Source organism: Rhododendron vialii, chromosome 4a (genome assembly GCF_030253575.1).
Source record: "Rhododendron vialii isolate Sample 1 chromosome 4a, ASM3025357v1".
Classification (NCBI taxonomy): Eukaryota; Viridiplantae; Streptophyta; class Magnoliopsida; order Ericales; family Ericaceae; genus Rhododendron; species Rhododendron vialii.
In genome coordinates, this window is record NC_080560.1 from 9458395 (window position 1) to 9476566 (window position 18172).

Sequence of the window (18172 nt, forward strand, 5' to 3'; positions counted from 1 at the left end):
GTAAAAAATTACAATCGAAGCCCAAATTTTTTTAAATAAAGACAAAAAAATGGCTTATTGACTTATTTTTTTCTTTATTAAAAAAAATCGAGTTTTGATCGAAAATTTTTACGTTTTAGATTCCTCTCGTCACGGCGAAACAATAATCCTAAAAACATCAATGAAAAACTAACAAATGCAAAAAAAAAAAAAAATTAAGAACAAAAACTAGGATTAATGAACAAACTTGGAATTAGGTCCATAATAAAATACTCCTGTAATTTAGCAATTCTTACTTTTTTTGAAGCAATCAGATATAATACGTGTTGAATGCAAGACTTTGGTGACAAGTGGGACTGTGGGAGCGTGATTTGTGTAGCGAGTGTGAAATGCGAGACTTTCTTTTTTTTCCATCGGATAAAAGGGCAGCATGAGTGTTTTGTTTCCAACCCATATTGAACCCATTTTTAACCCACCTAAACCCATGTATATATGGGTTTATATGGGTTCAATCCATATCAACCCATTATACAATATGGGCGGGTTGAGTTGGGTTACAGTGGGCGGATTTGGGCGAGTTAAAAAATATGGACTGAGATTGCCACCTCTAGGTATGGTACTTGATTTATGTTTTCCGGAGAATGATATTTTGGAGAAATTGAGTAGTATGTGTAAAGAAAATCAATGGACTAGTTAGATGGGTTTGAAAAATAAAACTTTAATTGGGTTGGATTTGTAAATATAAAGTGAAGCCTGTTTTTATTTGGTAGGCTTGCATATGCATTAATAGTTCTAGGGACCGACCATTCCAAGCTCTGTATTTTCTTCCTTAGCCCACTACAGTTCGATAAATAGTTGTTGAAAGTCATACATAATATGTCGGTAGATAACTGTTGAAAACAAAATTATATTTCGGTAACTACATGTTGAAAATATGTTCAACTTTCGATAAACAACTGCCGAACATACATTTTCGGTAAATAGCTATTGAAAAAAATATTACATTTCGGTAATTGGATGCTGAAAATGTATCTCAATTTCGGTAACTAACTGTCGAGTATAATTGAAAATTTTTAACAAGTAAGGGAGAAATACGGGGTTGCGAATAGTCCCCTCTTAGTTCTATTATTTCGTAGTGCACCTGTCACTTTTACATAAAATCGCACCTGATAATCTAATCTATGATTACTTTATAAGGCTTTGTTTTTTAATCAATTTCTATAGAAAAAAATCAGCTAAATTGGTAAAGTTTTGTAAGTTAGATAAGTTATTCTAATATTGAACCATAAGTTATTTTTTTATTGATAGCGAAATGACTAATTAAAATATAAAAAATCTAAGAAAATCGTTCCACCGACTTCAATTTACGACAGTTGAAACAATGTATACATATGTACGAGTTCTGCTACAGAGATCGATTGGTCCCTTATCGAAATCGTACCGACGGCCACGCCGGGCAGTCTCTGGCCACTCGATGGCCTATCCAAGCCGTTCAAAAATTCTAAAAAAAAAATAAATGAAGGGGCCTATGTGGAAATCAACGGCATTCGATGTGTATAGGATGCTTGATCCAAACACATCGGATGCCGTTGATTCTCACGTAGACCGCTTTGTTTTTTTTTTTTATAGAATTTTTGGACTGCTCAGATCGGCCGTCCGGTGGCCGGAGATGGTCCGACGTGGCTGTCGGTACGATTTCGGTAGGGAACCGGTCGGTCACTATAGCTGTATGGCATATGTACTGTATAATCAGGTAAATGGGTAGGGGAGTAATGAGGGGTTTTGATTCATGTGAATCTCGCACAATGGATGTGAGGTCTACACACATAGGATCGTTGGAGACATATGTGTCAGGACTCAGGATCATGTGAAGTTCCACACACATTGAACGATTCGGGCCATATTTGTATTTAGACCATGTATAGTTCGTATATATTGATTAATTTTATTCACATCTGTGTTTAGATTTATGCATTTTCATTGGTTTCTGGAATATTCCTGTACTACAAAATTAGCATACAAAGCTGGATAAATGTATTAATTAGGCGTGGATCACACATGTTTATTGCTGGTTGTCTAACTAATTAAGTACCGAACTTCATAGGTAGATAAAAGAATTCATACAAGATTTCCAATGAGCTAGATAGACAATTATACAAATACAAAAGGTAGAACTTGCTTGTTGCCATTCTTTTTATCGTTATCATTATTGTTTCATTTTATTTTGGAAGGCAATAAAATTGATGCTGTCGGACACCCTATGAAATTAGGACGATTCATGATTAGATATGCATATCGAAAAGGGTAATCATCAAGATTTGAGATTGATCTGAAAAAACTCCAATAAGGTTATTCTGAACAATGGGTAGATTTGCTATCGAGGTGACCATCTAAGGATTCGGGGATGCTGTCGGACAGCTCTCCGCTGAACAGATGCAGAGCGATCGATCCGATTATTCATCTTAATTGGCAGCACCTTCCATTCCCCGTCTAGACGCTGTAACTGAGAAGTCGCTTTACCCATTGATGTACGATTACATCTCTGTTTTTGTGGTAAATGTATTGTTTGACCACTTCAACGGAAAAGATATCTGCACCGACGGTTTCCGTAGGGAAACCGTACCGACAGCCACGTGCCGTCTCCGGCCACCAAACGGCCGATCCGAGCCGTCCAAAAATTTAAAAAAGAAAAAACGAGGGACGAAAAAATGGTGCTCGGATCAAGCACCTTACACACCTCGGATGCCGTTGATTCCCGCGAAAGCCCCCTCGTTTTTTTTTTTTAAATTTTTGGACGGCTTGGATCGGCCATCCGGTGGCCGGAGACGGCCACACGTGGCAGTCGATATGGTTTCCCTACGGAAACCGTCGGTGCAAATAGTAGTACTCCCAATTCAAACCTTGTCCAAATTCCTGAAACCAATTATGGCCCAAATTCCTTTCTGCCTTTTTTGACCGAGAATACGAGGTTCAGCTGGAACCTTCCAACAGAGTCTGAGAATTTTCCAAGATACGGTCATACCTACGAAATATCTGATCCCTTTTTATTATTATTTTTTTTTTTGTGTTTAGGCCCCTTTCCAAAAAAAATTTTAAAAAATAAACAGTTTATTTCACATTTTCAAACTCAAAAATAATGTAAATAAAAAATAATTTTTTAATTTTTTTATATCGTATAAAAGATCTCGATGAGATCCTTCAAACAAGATCCATATTGCACATTTTTAGATTTCAACAAACCCATAATTTTTGAGCTTGAAATTGACTTCTTAAAAAATAAGAACGTTTTTCCCGTTCTAGAACGGGCTCTAGTTAAATAATCATGAAACTCTTAATATATCTGTATTTAATAATTGATTTTGCTATTGTAAGCCCAATAAGTTGATGATAAATACACTAGTAGATAAAGGAAACGCGTATTTCTATATAATTTTTACATCTTTTAATACACATTTACACACTTATTATTGTCAGTCCATGGCATTGGGCTGATTTTAGAATTTTCCTTTAATAATATAACATGTTAAAGATTGCTTTTCTGAAACCAATTAATGTGCACAAAAGCTCTTGATACCTTTAAATAGAGCATGCAATTCTCTCAAGGTGAATTCGTATATGCAATAGTGTGTAAATTGTTCATACTTTTAGGGCCAGGTCACTCACACATGACCTTCTGCAGGTGATCAATAGGTCTTTGCTGAAGTAAGAGTGTTCGAGATAGCTATAAAAAAATAATTTTAAACTGTAAGTTTTGATTCTTATTTGGATAAGATAATATGAAAATTACAAGCCCTGTACAAATCCAAATTAGATTAGATTTGATATGTTATCTAATTTATTAAAGAAGGCAAATTCGTGATGTGATGTAAGTATAGGTGTTGCTGGTTTGGACTTTATTAATGGCTACAAATTCGATGTATAATTTTCTTTGTACGTGACCCCAATTGTGAACCTCAACTTGCACAATCAAAAAAGACGTTTTCTCACATGGAAAGTGATATTTACATAACTTTCCACACGAAACAGCACACTTGCGTTTCACCTCCCAAAAAGATTGAAAAAACACGAAGAAAAAAACTAAACGTTCAGACTAAATTTGAGAAAAGATTATATAAGACGATACTAAAAGAAAAAATACTAAATGTTTAGTATTTTTTATCTTTACTAATTTTTAATTTTTTTTGGTCATAATTTTTTAGTTTTGCAGATTTCTCTACAAATGATTTATCCCAAAAATGTAATGGAAGGAAATTATTCACCTTGTAACTATGAGATGATTAAAATTCTTTAGATTGACTAGCCAAATAAAGTAAGATAATAGAGTCGTGCAAGTCTGATTATAAAATAGTACGAGTTTTCCAAAAGAAAACAAAAAAACATTTGACACGAGGCTGTTTACTTGTTTTTTTTATTGAGAAAATCTTGCACAGTGGGATGTGACTGATCACATGCTAAGGGAAGCCTAATTGCAAGCAAGCGAAATTTCATAGACCCATCCAAAGGCTACTGTCCGTTTGTTGGTGAGTATACTTTCCACATAATTAATCAAGGGTTAGGCATAAGAAAGAATTTTTTTGAATTTTTTAGTTTCGACGTAGATGATTTGCTTTTAACTGGATCAGAAAAGATTCTAGTTGAGGTATGCGTATGTTGGCCCGAACACCCATGCCGTCCGAGGAAAAATTAATAAACCCAACAGATGTGTGGTCATTTTCCTTTCTTTTGTGGTGGTTGATCTAAACCACATGTGTACTTGTGTAGTTGTGTTCACATTTAATTCTGTTGTCCAAACATGCGGCCACGAACATTTCATAGGGACCATTACGTTTGCGGACGAAACTAGGCCCATTGCCAACTATCTTGTCGGGGGGGGGGAACTTTTCAACTACCAAAAATTAAGGTTTCATTTCCCTAAGTTTTTTATTTTTTAAATACTCATTTTTTTTACGAGATATATCATTTTTTTCAAAATACACCACTTTTGATTAAAAAAATAAGTATTTGTTTTCTTTAGCGAAATGGGGCCTAAGGATATGAAAACCTATGGACGAGAATTAACGAATTGAAGTAAGAAAATCTCATTAGTTACTCTGATGGTGTAGGCTGTAGCCTCGTGTCATCTCATATTGTTTCATTCGTGGTTTTAGAGCATGATCACGTATCGCCCATATTACTTTATCACTAACAGGTTGTACGACTGCGTTCAGGACTGTCTCATATATTTTGGAGGCTCGAAGAGAATTTCCTATATTGAACCCCTTACATATTTATGAATTTTTTTAAAAAATGATAATAGTACAAAAAATAACAAAAAAAAAAAATCAAACTAAAAGGATCTAATTATGACAATATATATGTAAAAATATATTATTGCAAGAGTTTTTGAAGAAAATAAGATACAATTGTGTTTTTATTTAGAAATATTCTAATATTAATATTAATATACAAATTATACTATAATGAAGCCTCAAATTTGGGGGCTGGAAGCGGCCGCTTCCCCGGCTTACCCCATGAGCCGGCCTTGACTGTGTTTGTAGACATTGCAAAAATATGTCATGATTAAGGAGTCCGGCCCGGCATGTTATGCCCCCGAGTTGCTGATCAATTTCGCATAAAGTAGTAGCAGCTCGATATTCTGTATAGTCACATTTGTAACCTTAGTCTAGAGTAAGGGAGAAAGTGTATATTCCTGTAGGAAAAGAAAAGGTTGCAAATTATGGGATTGGAGATGGTGCAGTGCAGGGGATGTACACCATTGTACTGCGCACTATTCGAACCGTCCATTCGGCAATCTAATAGTTTAGATTTCATCTCTGCACGGCTCGGATGCTCGGACGAACGACTCGAATGATGCACATTACCGTATCCCAGTCACAAATTACGCAAGTCAAATCGTTAAATTCAACAAGCGTGGTTGACTAGGTCAAAGTCCCCCCACGTCCTCTTCTATCCATGAGAGCATCTCCAGCTCCTGCTTTTTTCATTTTCTGCAAAATTCAGCTATTTACTCAATTTTTCGTATGTTGTTTTGCATTCCTCCAATATACTACTCCCTCCGTCCCCTTTTTTTGTGTTCAGTATTTTATTTTGAGCTGTCCCTTAATAAGTGTCCATTTTGTAAAGTTAGGGGGGGTAAAAGTTGGTGTATTGTCTATTTTGTCCCTAAAAATAGATTTTATTTTGAAAAGTTAGTGAGTAAAAATGTAATGATGATGGGTAAGTAGAGAAAGTAGAGGAAAAAATTGATGTGAAAGGTGTAATGATGATGTCTTTTTAGTAAGTTGGAGTTACGAAGCAGGACACTTAAAAAGGAACGGATGAAGTATAACTTTGGCATTTAATAATTTTTTAAGTTAAAAACCAAGAAATAATTTTTATTGAAGTACTTAATACCCAAAACTAATTTTACTCTTAGTTTTACTATCTAAAATAGAATAAATTTACAACCATATGCACTTCTACACACTTGCATGCATATATACTTTACACAATTGTGGAGTTCCACAAATTACACCACCCCCGTGTGTGATATTTCCAACACTTATGTGAATGTTCGGGTAAACACACGTGTACAAAGAGTGTGGGTATAAAATGGTTGCTAAGTTCAAAGTATGAGATGACATGAGCTGTGTCGAATGACCCTTTTTGAGACCAAATCCCTTTTCTTCTTCCTAGTGATCTGAACAGAATCAAATTTCTCTCTCTCTGCACAAAATTCAGGGTAGAGATATGGGTGTCAGAACCAACTCATATTTCATTTTTTCACTTCTCTTCCTACTGAACTTCACTCTCAACCTCCCCATCTCCCATGGATCCGACTCCATTTCTGCAAACCAGTCTCTCTCCGGGGACCAAACCCTTGTCTCAGCAAATGGAACCTTCAAATTGGGTTTCTACAACCAGCCAGGTAACTCCTCCAACTACTACGTATGTATTGTGTACAATAAAGTTTCTCTTCGGACTATAGCTTGGATGGCAAATAGGGATAAACCCATCTCAGATAAGTACTCATCAGTGTTAAAAATCATGGATGGCAATCTAGTCCTCCTCAACGAGTCACAGATACCCATTTGGTCCACAAATCAGAACTCCGCCGCTTCAAGTTCTGTGGTGGCTGTTCTTGGGGATGATGGTAATTTGGTTGTCAAAGATGGGTTTAATTCAACCCAACCCATTTGGCAAAGTTTTGATTTTCCTACTAATACTTGGTTGCCTGGGGGTAAAATTGCATATAATAAGAGAACTAGGACTCACCAGAATCTAACTTCTTGGAAAAATAAGGAAGACCCATCTCAAGGTCTGTTTTCTTTGAGTTTAATAGCAGATACCAAGGAGTATGTGATATCGTGGAATGGGTCTGAGAGGTATTGGACCAGTGGCTCTTGGAATGGGCAGATTTTCAGTTTGGTCCCAGAGATGAGGCTCAATTATATTTACAATTTCACCTATGTTGATAATGAGAATGAGAGTTATTTTACTTATTCGACGTACAATCCTACGACTATATCGCGATTTGTTATGGATGTTTCGGGGCAAATCACGCAACAGACTTGGTTGGAAACCACCGGGCAATGGAACTTGTTTTGGTCTCAACCGAGGGATCAGTGCGAGGTTTACGCATTTTGTGGGGCATTTGAGGCTTGCAATCAGATTACACAGCCCTTCTGTAATTGTTTGAAAGGGTTTAGTCCGATTGGTGATTGGAATTTGAGTGATTATTCTGGTGGGTGTGCGAGGACAAATAAGTTGCAGTGTGGGAATACAAGTGTTGCTAATCAGGAGTCGACAGATAAGTTTTATGAGTATCCCAACATGGGATTGCCTGATAATTCACTACCTGTTGCTTCTAGTAGCGCTGCCGAATGTGCATCTTCCTGCTTGAATAACTGCTCTTGCACTGCGTATTCCTATTATAGTAACGGGTGTTCGATTTGGATTGGGGAACTTGTGAATCTGCAACTCTCACCAAATTATGGTACTGGAAGAACTCTTTATCTCAGACTTGCTGCTTCTGAGTTTTCGAAGGGTAAAGAAAACAAGGGGATCATTATTGGTGCTGTTGCGGGTTCAGTTGCTGTAGTACTACTTTTAGGCCTAGTGTTTATTCTAATCTGGAAGCGGCAAAGGAGGTTCGTTGGAAAAACAAAAGTGGAGGGCTCATTGGTTGCGTTCGGATACAGAGATTTGCAAATTGCTACGAAAAATTTCTCAGAGAAATTGGGGGGAGGAGGTTTCGGTTCTGTGTTCAAAGGGACATTGCCCGATTCAACTATAATCGCGGTGAAGAAGCTGGAAAGCATAAGCCAGGGAGAGAAGCAGTTCCGAACGGAGGTTAGCACGATCGGAACCATTCAACACGTCAACCTCGTTCGGCTTCGGGGTTTCTGCTCCGACGGTAACCAGAAGTTGTTGGTGTATGATTACATGCCGAACGGGTCCTTGGATTCCCATCTTTTCCACGAAAGGGAGGGGCAAGTCTTGGACTGGAAAACGAGATACAAGATTGCTCTGGGAACGGCCAGAGGGTTGACTTATCTCCACGAGAAGTGCAGGGACTGTATTATTCACTGTGATATAAAGCCGGAGAACATTCTACTAGACGGCGAGTTCTGCCCAAAAGTGGCCGATTTTGGCCTAGCAAAGCTCATTGACCGAGAATTCAGCAAGGTTTTGACAACCATGAGAGGGACAAGAGGTTATCTTGCACCAGAATGGATATCAGGAGTTGCCATATCAGTCAAAGTTGACGTTTACAGTTATGGAATGTTACTTTTTGAATTCATATCCGGAAGGAGGAATTCGTTGCAATCTGATCAAGATGGGAAGTTTAAGTTTTTCCCGACTTGGGCTGCATGTGTCGTAGTAGAAGGGGGTGACCTGTTTGGCCTATTAGACCATAGATTGGAAAAGAATGCTGACGAGGAGGGGCTAAGGCGAATGGCTAGAGTGGCTTGTTGGTGCATCCAAGATAATGAGAACCACAGGCCAACAATGGGTCAGGTGGTACAGATACTTGAAGGGGTTGTAGAAGTGAACCCGCCTCGGGTTCCTCGGTCACTTCAAGCGTTTGTCGAGAACAACGAGCATATAGTTTTCTTCACCGATTCGTCTTCTGGACAGAATTCACAGCCACAGAGCGCTCATTCAACTGCTTCCACTCGGGCCAGTAGCACTTCTTCCACAACGGTTTCCAATTAAGTCAGGTCTGAAGATCATGAAGAAACTAGTGATTTGCTGAGTACTTCTCTATGCAGTTAACTATGAAGTAGTTCCTGCAGTTTTTTGTTGTCTTGTTTTTGTATGTAATGCAAAGCCTTAATCCAAAGGGTGTGGCCTCTTTTGTTACTACCTCCATCTCAAAATCTGATCCGCAAAACGAGGACTCAAAAATAATGCATCTATTTTAATAAAAAATTCATTTTTTTTTCATAAATTACAATGAACTCATCGATATCTAATGAATTGTTGAAAAAAATTGAATTTTTCTTGCAAAAATTGTGTTATTTTTATTTTATCGTTTTGCGAACCAAACAAACACTATGGGACGGAGAGAGTACTATTTAGACTCCGCCACATGTATTTCTAGTGGTTAGGCACCTGTGTTGCATGTGGTTTTTGTTTCCGCTTCTAATTTATTTTAACTTATATAAGAGTACAATAATCCTCTCTATTATATCTTGTCAAAAAGTGCAATTTTTGTTATACCCATTTGTTTTTTTTACTGGCGGCGGATCCCCTATCCTACTTCTTCTATCCCACTCCTCTCCATGCGCCACGTATCCACTCCTTTGCTTCCCTTCTAACAACGTTACTTACCCAATTAAACCCAAACTCTTTTCCTATTCCCTTTTACAGTTTTACGTTCCCCACTTCTGTATAATATGCACTTTTGCACTCTAACTTCATTTTATTCTTATACTTTGAAAAACTTAGCAATATGAGTCTTGCACCTCCTCAACTACTAACTAGCATGGGTGTTCCGGCTACTCGTTGGATGTTTAACCAACCTTTGCAGTCTACCCAATCATCTCAAGCCGTGCCTACCAGCATGACTGAATTAGGGTGGGTTTGGATTAAAAAGTTACGTAATTTTTTTTTTTTTTTGTCTTTATTCAATTTTTTTTTTGCATTTGTTTGTTTTGCGTTAAACTTTTGTTACATATTGATTCGTTATCGACGAGAGGAATCGGAAAAGTAAAAAAATTTGATCGAAACTCATAATTTTTTGAATAAAGAAAAAAAGAAGTCAAAGTTGACTTTTTTTTTTCTTTATTCAAAAAATTATGAGTTTCGATCAAATTTTTGTACTTTCCCAATTTCTTTCACCAAGACGAATCTAACAAATGCAAATTTTTTTCGAATAAACACAAAAAATAAGTTACTATTTGTCTTTTAAATCCAAATCAACCCTTACTGCAGGTATTTGGGTAGCACTAACATGCTTCAAGTTTATATAATTCTAAATCTCGATCAGCTTTAATTGTATTTCCACCCCCATTTTGTAGGCTCCATTATCACAATCTCTGGATGAGGACTTTTGGTTCAATAGCTTTCAGGGTGAAGGGCAACCAAAAAAGTAACCAAGTTAAAGTTAAAGTTCAAGATGATGATTTTACTTCAAGTGAGGGTTGTCAAAAAAAAATTTTTTATCAGCAGGGTTGTGAAGATTACAAGTGAATGTAGTGGTTATGATCTTTATTATTATAGTACTAATTACCAAAAGTGAGCAAAATTCATGTGTCCTTTTGTGATATATCAATCTAACATCACTTTGATTTTTCAAATTCTATGTTTTTTGGTCTTAATGTTTGTTTTTTTTTTTTTTTTTGGTAATTCGGAATATTCTTAATGTTTGTTTATACTATGTTTATAGTACGGTTAGTGCATACCAGAGGGGAAAATCGTGCAAAACAGAGGAGTGAGACAGGGGAATAGTTTCTCTGACAGGGGAAGTGGGGAACGTAAAAGGAAATAGAAAAGCAGTTAGGGTTTAACGGGGTAAATAACGCTGTTAGAGGGGAAGCAAGGAGTGGATACGAGGCGCATGGAGAGGAGTGAGACAGAAAAAGTAGGACAGGGGATCCGGAGCCATTTTTACTCTCCCATTCTAACAATCCTCTCTGTTAATCTCTCTATCTAGAAAATATATATTACTATGTATATCTATCTATAGATAAACATATTTGTATGAATGTATAGCTTTGTATCCAAAGGGGCCTGATTGCTTCTTCTTCCACATCGGCGCCACCAGTGAAAGAAAAGCCGAGGGGATTTCTTTCTTCTCCTCTGTTTGTTTGGATTGAGGATGATGATGCATGAGAGAGGTTTATGTGGCGTTTTTAATTGGGTAAATTTGACTAACACCTCCTGAGGTTTACATGATGTAAAAAATCTCCCCCCACCTATGAGAAATGATTATCTCCTCCATGAAGTTTATCTTGATTCTTCATCGGAGCTTTCTGTAACTCCGTTTCACTAAATACTTTTAGAACTTTTTTTTTCGTTTTTTCCTTTATTAAATTTCTTTTGGCGTTTGTTAGTTTTGCTATAAATTTTTGTGAATTATAGATTTGTTTCGACGAGAGGAATCAAAAAATTATTTTTTTTTTTTTACCCAAATATTTTGAGGTATGACCATTTTTTAGCCAAAAAAAAAGTCCGATTCATCTTGATGAGGCGAATAAAAAAGAAGAAGTACAGAACTAACAAACGTAAAAAAAATTTAAATAAAGACAAAACCAAAAAAGTAAAAAAAAAAAAAAAGTTAGTTATTGAAACGGGGTCTTTAATCATCTCTTTAACCTTTCTTGTCGTCCTTTTTCATAACTTTGGATTGGACATTGGATTCGATGTGCCTTGGCTTTTTGGATTCCTAACATATGATTTGGTCAAGATCAAAAAAGACCAACCAAACAAACAAACATATGATTTGGTCTTTTCTTCCTTTGAATTAGTCGTAGTAGTCTCTCTCTCCTGCAAGGTCTTTCGCCAAAGTTTCCTCTTCTAATGACGTTGTTGAATCTTCTGGTAAGTTTTAAGGCTAATTCTTGAGAAAATGACGGCCCAAGACGTGTTTTAATAATTAATATCCCGCCAAGGACATGCTGAGAACATTTGTCAATGCTGAAAATGTCTTTGGCGGATATTAATTATCAAAACACGTAAACACTTCCTTAGCAGTCATTTTCCCAAATTCTTCATCACTTGGCATGCAGTTGGCACATTCTATTAACGGAAATGAGTGAAGATCTGATTGATTATGGGATCATAAAATTAGGAATTGTGATTGATTCAATTAGTGATTGTAATTGATTCTCTGTAAATAGCTTACCAAGAATAGGTTAGCTGTAGTTAGTATAAATGTCTTCTTTCTCATTTGTACAATGTACTGATAATTAATAGAAGAAAATTTCCCTAATATTTTGTTTGTTTTCATGGTATCAGAGCACCAAACTTGGTGATTCTAAAACCCTACAACGCTTCCGCAAAACTTAAGCCTATGTCAAAGAAGAACAAGAGCGAGTCTAAAACTTCACAGCGTGAGGCCACGCTTGATGTTTCAAATCCCTACTCCCTACACCACTCGGATCATCCGGGTATGATACTCGTCTCCAAATTAATTGAAGGAGACAACTACAGCACATGGAGCCGTGCTATGCGAATCGCCCTGAGTGCTAAGAACAAGATCTGCTTTGTCACTGGTTCAATCAAGCCACCTTCCTCAACAGACGCCACTTTTCCTTTATGGCAGCACTGTAACGACATGGTCTTGTCATGGCTCTTGAACTCTATTCATCCTGACATAGCAACCAGCGTGATTTACGCTGAAACATCAGTAGAGGTCTGGGCAGACCTACAAGAGCGTTTCTCTCAAGGAAACGACTCGAGAATTTATCAGATCAAGCAAGAAATTGGGGAACACAGACAAGGGCAGCAGTCCATCTCTGTCTATTACACTAAATTGAAAGCTTTGTGGGATGAACTTTCATCCTATCATCAAATGGTGATTTGCACATGTGGTGGATTGGAGAACCTCAACAAAAGAGATGAAAAGGAGAAAGTCATGCAATTTCTCATGGGATTGAACGAAAATTATGGTCCTGTTCGTGGTCAAATTCTGTTAATGCAGCCTCTACCCGATACACGTCGAGTCTATTCGCTCGTTCTCCAACAAGAAAAGCAGATTGAAGTCGCTCTCAATCGCGACAACATGAACCACCATGCCATGCTTGCAGATCATAAGTCACAAGCTCCGGCATATTCTTTGCAGATCAGAACAACAAGACGATCCAAGCTCATCAAGTTCAGAAGCAAAAGAATAGGCTGCACTGTTCGTATTGTGATCAAGATTACCACAGCGTCGAACGATGCTATTATCTACATGGTTCCCCCATGGGACACAAGCTTCATGGAAAGAATGTAAAGCCTCCAAATCAGCGTCGTTCAAATGCAAATCATGCAAAATCAGTCAAAGTAACGGAAACCGGAGCTAAACATCCATCTTCCAATGATGGCCCAAGACTCACAACAGAAGAATACAACCAAGTCATGGCCTTGCTTCGGAAAAACAATATATGACGGTAACTCGCCGCATTTTGCAAATGCCACAGGTATTATTACACCATCATCTGAAGTAACACCTCTTGCCTCACACTCAAGTTTATGTTGGATTATTGATAGTGGAGCCACGGATCATGTGACTTCTTCAATTAAATTAATAGACCCAAAGTGTATGCCTAAGTCGGCTAATATTCAATTACCAGATGGTGGTCAGACGCCTATCGAGTCAATTGGTTCATTCCATATTACACCACATATTAAACTTGACGAAGTGCTCAAAGTTCCACAGTTTCAAGTTAACTTACTATCAGTCAGCAAGTTGACAGGAGCATTAAAGTGTATAGTGATATTCTTTCCCGATTTTTGTGTTGTGCAGGACGCTACTACGAGGAAGATGATTGGCCTGGGCAAGCAACATAATGGCCTCTACTACCTAGCGCAAGACCAAAACCCAATCTTGACCTACAACATCCGTAAACACTCCAACCTATGGCATCAACGTCTCGGACATCCATCCTCCGGTCCTCTCCAAGTTCTTACCAAATTAGATTCAGAGATTTATTTTGATTCCAAACATATCTGTGAGATCTGTCCCCTAGCCAAACAGACTCGTTTAGCTTTTCCATCTAGTTCTATTTCTTCACAAGCACCTTTGGATTTGATACATTCTGATATTTGGGGACCACATCAAATAAAATCTCATTCTGGAGCTCGCTATTTCTTAACAACTGTTGATGATTTTACTCGATACACTTGGATACATCTCATGAGTTTTAAATTAGAAACACAAGGGATATTGCAATTTTTTATTTCTTGGGTGGAAACACAATTCAATTGTCATATCAAAACTCTTCGATCCGATAATGGATCTGAATTTTTATCAATGAAAAATTTCCTCGATACTAAGGGAATTGTTTTTCATCATTCATGTACCTCCACCCCCCAACAAAATGGGGTAGTTGAGAGGAAACATCGTCATCTTTTGAATGTCGGCAGAGCTCTCCATTTTCAAGCAAACTTACCATTGACATTTTGGGGAGAAAGTGTCCAAACAGCTTGCTATTTGATAAACCGTCTACCTACACCACTTCTTTGTTATCAATCACCATACCAAAAACTCCATAAAATACAACCCACATACACTCATCTCCGCACCTTTGGCTGTCTTTGCTATGCCACTAATCTCAAACCCAAGCATAAATTCGATCAACGAGCTCATCGTTGCATTTTTGTTGGTTACCCTCTTGGTCAAAAGGGTTATCGGGTTTACAATCTCAGTACACATAAATTCTTTTCCACCCGTGATGTGGTCTTTTATGAGCAAATCTTTCCTTTTCATATTCATCCTCGAGAGTTCCATCAAGATGAGGTTGTTCTTCCTTTACCGCATGACTTAGACATACAGCTTCTCCCCACTCCAATCGGCCCAAACTCCGTTGAGCCCATCCATTACGATACAGCCAACTCACACAACAACCTAACTGAGCCTACAACTGAACCGAGAACTGAACCTACCACCGACCCAACTGAACCTACAACTTTCGACCATTCCACTGTTCAACCACCTTCTCCTATTTCCCATCTTCGTCGTGGCGAACGTGTCAAACAACCAAATACTATGCTACGTGACTTCCATCTCTACAACATGGCCATGGTTGCTCCCAGTCAGTCATCTTCTCCGTCAGGTACGCGTCATCCATTACCTCGGTATCTTTCTTATGCACAACTTTCACCTAATTATCGAAGTTTCATATGTAATATCACTACTCTTGTGGAGCCCGTAACATATGAACAGGCTGTTTTGGATCCTAATTGGCAAAAGGCCATGGCTGCGGAATTGAGTGCACTTGAACAAAATCAAACCTGGACACTTACGTCTCTCCCCACCGGGCATCATCCTATCGGATGCAAATGGGTATACAAGATTAAATACAACTCGGATGGCACAGTTGAACGGTACAAAGCCCGGTTGGTGGCCAAAGGTTTCACTCAACGCGAAGGGATTGATTATACAGAGACATTTGCTCCTGTTGCAAAATTGACTACTGTCCGTTGCTTACTTGCCGTGGCCGCTGTCCGCAATTGGTCTCTTCACCAAATGGATGTTCAAAATGCATTTCTTCATGGTGTTTTACTTGAGGAGGTGTATATGCAACTACCTCCTGGTTTTCATCGACAGGAGGAGAAATCTATGGTATGTGGACTTAACAAGTCACTCTACGGACTTAAACAAGCCTCTCGTAGCTGGTTTCACAAGTTTTCTACTGCCATTCAAGAAGATGGTTTTCATCAATCAAAGGCTGATTATTCCTTGTTTACTAAGGTTTCTGGCAATTCTTTCACAGTCGTGCTCATTTATGTAGACGACATGATTATTACCGGCAATGACAACAATGCCATTGCAGCTCTTAAAAATTCTCTACGCACCAAATTTCGCATTAAAGACCTTGGCCAATTGCGATACTTCTTGGGTGTTGAAGTTGCTCGTTCTACCGATGGGATTTCGGTATCTCAACGAAAATACGCTCTTGATATCTTGGATGAAGCAGGAATGCTTGGGGCCAAACCATCACCAACACCTATGGAAGAAAACATTAAACTTTTGCCCACAGAAGGAGACTTATTGAAGAATCCATCCACCTATAGAAGACTGGTTGGACGACTCATTTACCTCACAATCACACGGCCAGAAATCACGTATTCGGTTCACATCCTAAGTCAATTTATGCAGGAACCGAGAAAACCTCATTTAGATGCTGTCCATCACCTTTTGCGGTATCTAAAAGGAGCACCCGGACAAGGTTTATATTTTCCAGCCAAGGAAATTTACTATTGACTGGTTTTTGTGACGTAGATTGGGCTCGATGCTCCATCACGAGACGATCTGTGACTGGTTATTGTGTATTTCTCGGAGGAGCTCTTATCTCATGGAGAACTAAGAAACAAATGACAGTGTCAAGGTCCTCAGCTGAATCTGAATATCGAGCCATGGCCTCCATTACATGTGAGCTTACTTGGCTCAAGTACTTGCTGCATGACTTACGGATTGAGCACTCACAACCAGCCAAGTTGTTCTGTGATAGCCAAGCAGCATTTCACATTGCAGCCAACCCGGTTTACCATGAGCAAACGAAGCACATAGAAATTGACTGCCACGTTATTCGAGATCGGATCCAATCAGGTGATATTGCATGTGACTGCTCATGTTTCCTCAGCTTGTCAACTTGCCGATATGTTCACCAAGCCGCATGGTCAACCCACCTTTCGTTCTCTCCTTAGCAAGTTTGGCGTTCTTGACATACACGCTCCCACTTGAGGGGGAGTATTAACGGAAATGAGTGAAGATCTGATTGATTATGGGATCATAAAATTAGGAATTGTGATTGATTCAATTAGTGATTGTAATTGATTCTCTATAAATAGCTTACCAAGAATAGGTTAGCTGTAGTTAGTATAAATGTCTTCTTTCTCATTTGTACAATGTACTGATAATTAATAGAAGAAAATTTCCCTAATATTTTGTTTGTTTTCACATTCTACTTACTTCTTCTCCTTCTTCATCTCACTTGAACCAGAACCGAAACATACAGATACAGACAGGGGATTACACATCATCTTTCAAAGCGCAAGTATGTATTGTTTTCCTATTCCTATCACAATTTCAAGTTGCTTAGAATCTCTTCGTTCGCTCTCAATTTAAGTAATCGTCTTTATTTATTCTAATTAATATCGCTTGTCTTTGTTGGTAACGAAAGATTATTAAGTAAAATGACTTAAATTCGATTTGTGGGTTCTGTTCTTCGCCTCAAAAAAACTGACTGTTCTTTTCAAAGTTTCGATTAACAAATAAACAATGGGGTTCATGCTTCAGCCTCATTCATTTGGTGGTCCATGATTGTGGACTTCTTGGGGTTCGCTTTGTTGTTTTTTTCATCAGTTTTCTCGGTCAAGAAGCAAGGAAGAGCAACCAGTCCTCTCACCCAAATCCAAGGCTTTGAATGCTAGTTGCTTGAATTTACATTTTTCAACATGCATGCTATGTGTACGATAAAATGCTTAATTGGGGGCATCCACTTGCAAGAACCATATGACTTAAATTCAAATGCACAAGGCTTTGAATCCTAGTTGCTTGAATTCTACCCGCTTGCTGCCTCCATCACCGCCCTAAAATAGGCCATTAGTGAAAGTCATGCATTGACACCACAAATGGAGTCTCAAATTTGTTTCCTCCTTGTCTCCATGAACTGAACAACAGGCTCCATTGTTTCCTCCTTGTGTCCTCGAGGACTTGGCCCTAGAATTTCATGGATCTAGATAACTTTGAATTTAAAACCAAAAAAGGGAAAAATTCAAAAAAACCGCTGAACTTACACCCCAATGTCCCATAGGCCTCCAAACTTAACGTATTTTCAATTAAACCTTCAAAGTTTACAAAAACTTTACAATTAAGCCTTTGCCGTTAAGTTACAAACGGAAAGTTAACGGGAAGTGCTGATCTGTGTGTCGATGGCTGCGAAGACTTTGAATATGGTTCCATGATGGTTTTTGGGACTTAAAGATTAATATGTTAGGTTTTAATTATTGCCTTCAAAGACTTTGAATATGGTTCCATGATGGTTTTTGTAAGTTGGAT

General features: G+C 38.1%; 2 protein-coding genes across 2 annotated transcripts; both read left to right on the forward strand.

The window, feature by feature from the left end:
• Nucleotides 1-6571: 6571 nt before the first annotated feature.
• LOC131323114 (G-type lectin S-receptor-like serine/threonine-protein kinase At2g19130) lies at nt 6572-9407 on the forward strand. The gene has a single exon (XM_058354744.1). It carries the CDS (start codon nt 6709-6711, stop codon nt 9175-9177), a length of 2469 nt encoding a protein of 822 aa, XP_058210727.1. The 5' UTR covers nt 6572-6708; the 3' UTR covers nt 9178-9407.
• Nucleotides 9408-12478: 3071 nt separating this feature from the next.
• LOC131322514 (uncharacterized) lies at nt 12479-13402 on the forward strand. Its single transcript, XM_058353857.1, has one exon. It carries the CDS (start codon nt 12479-12481, stop codon nt 13400-13402), a length of 924 nt encoding a protein of 307 aa, XP_058209840.1.
• Nucleotides 13403-18172: the final 4770 nt, after the last annotated feature.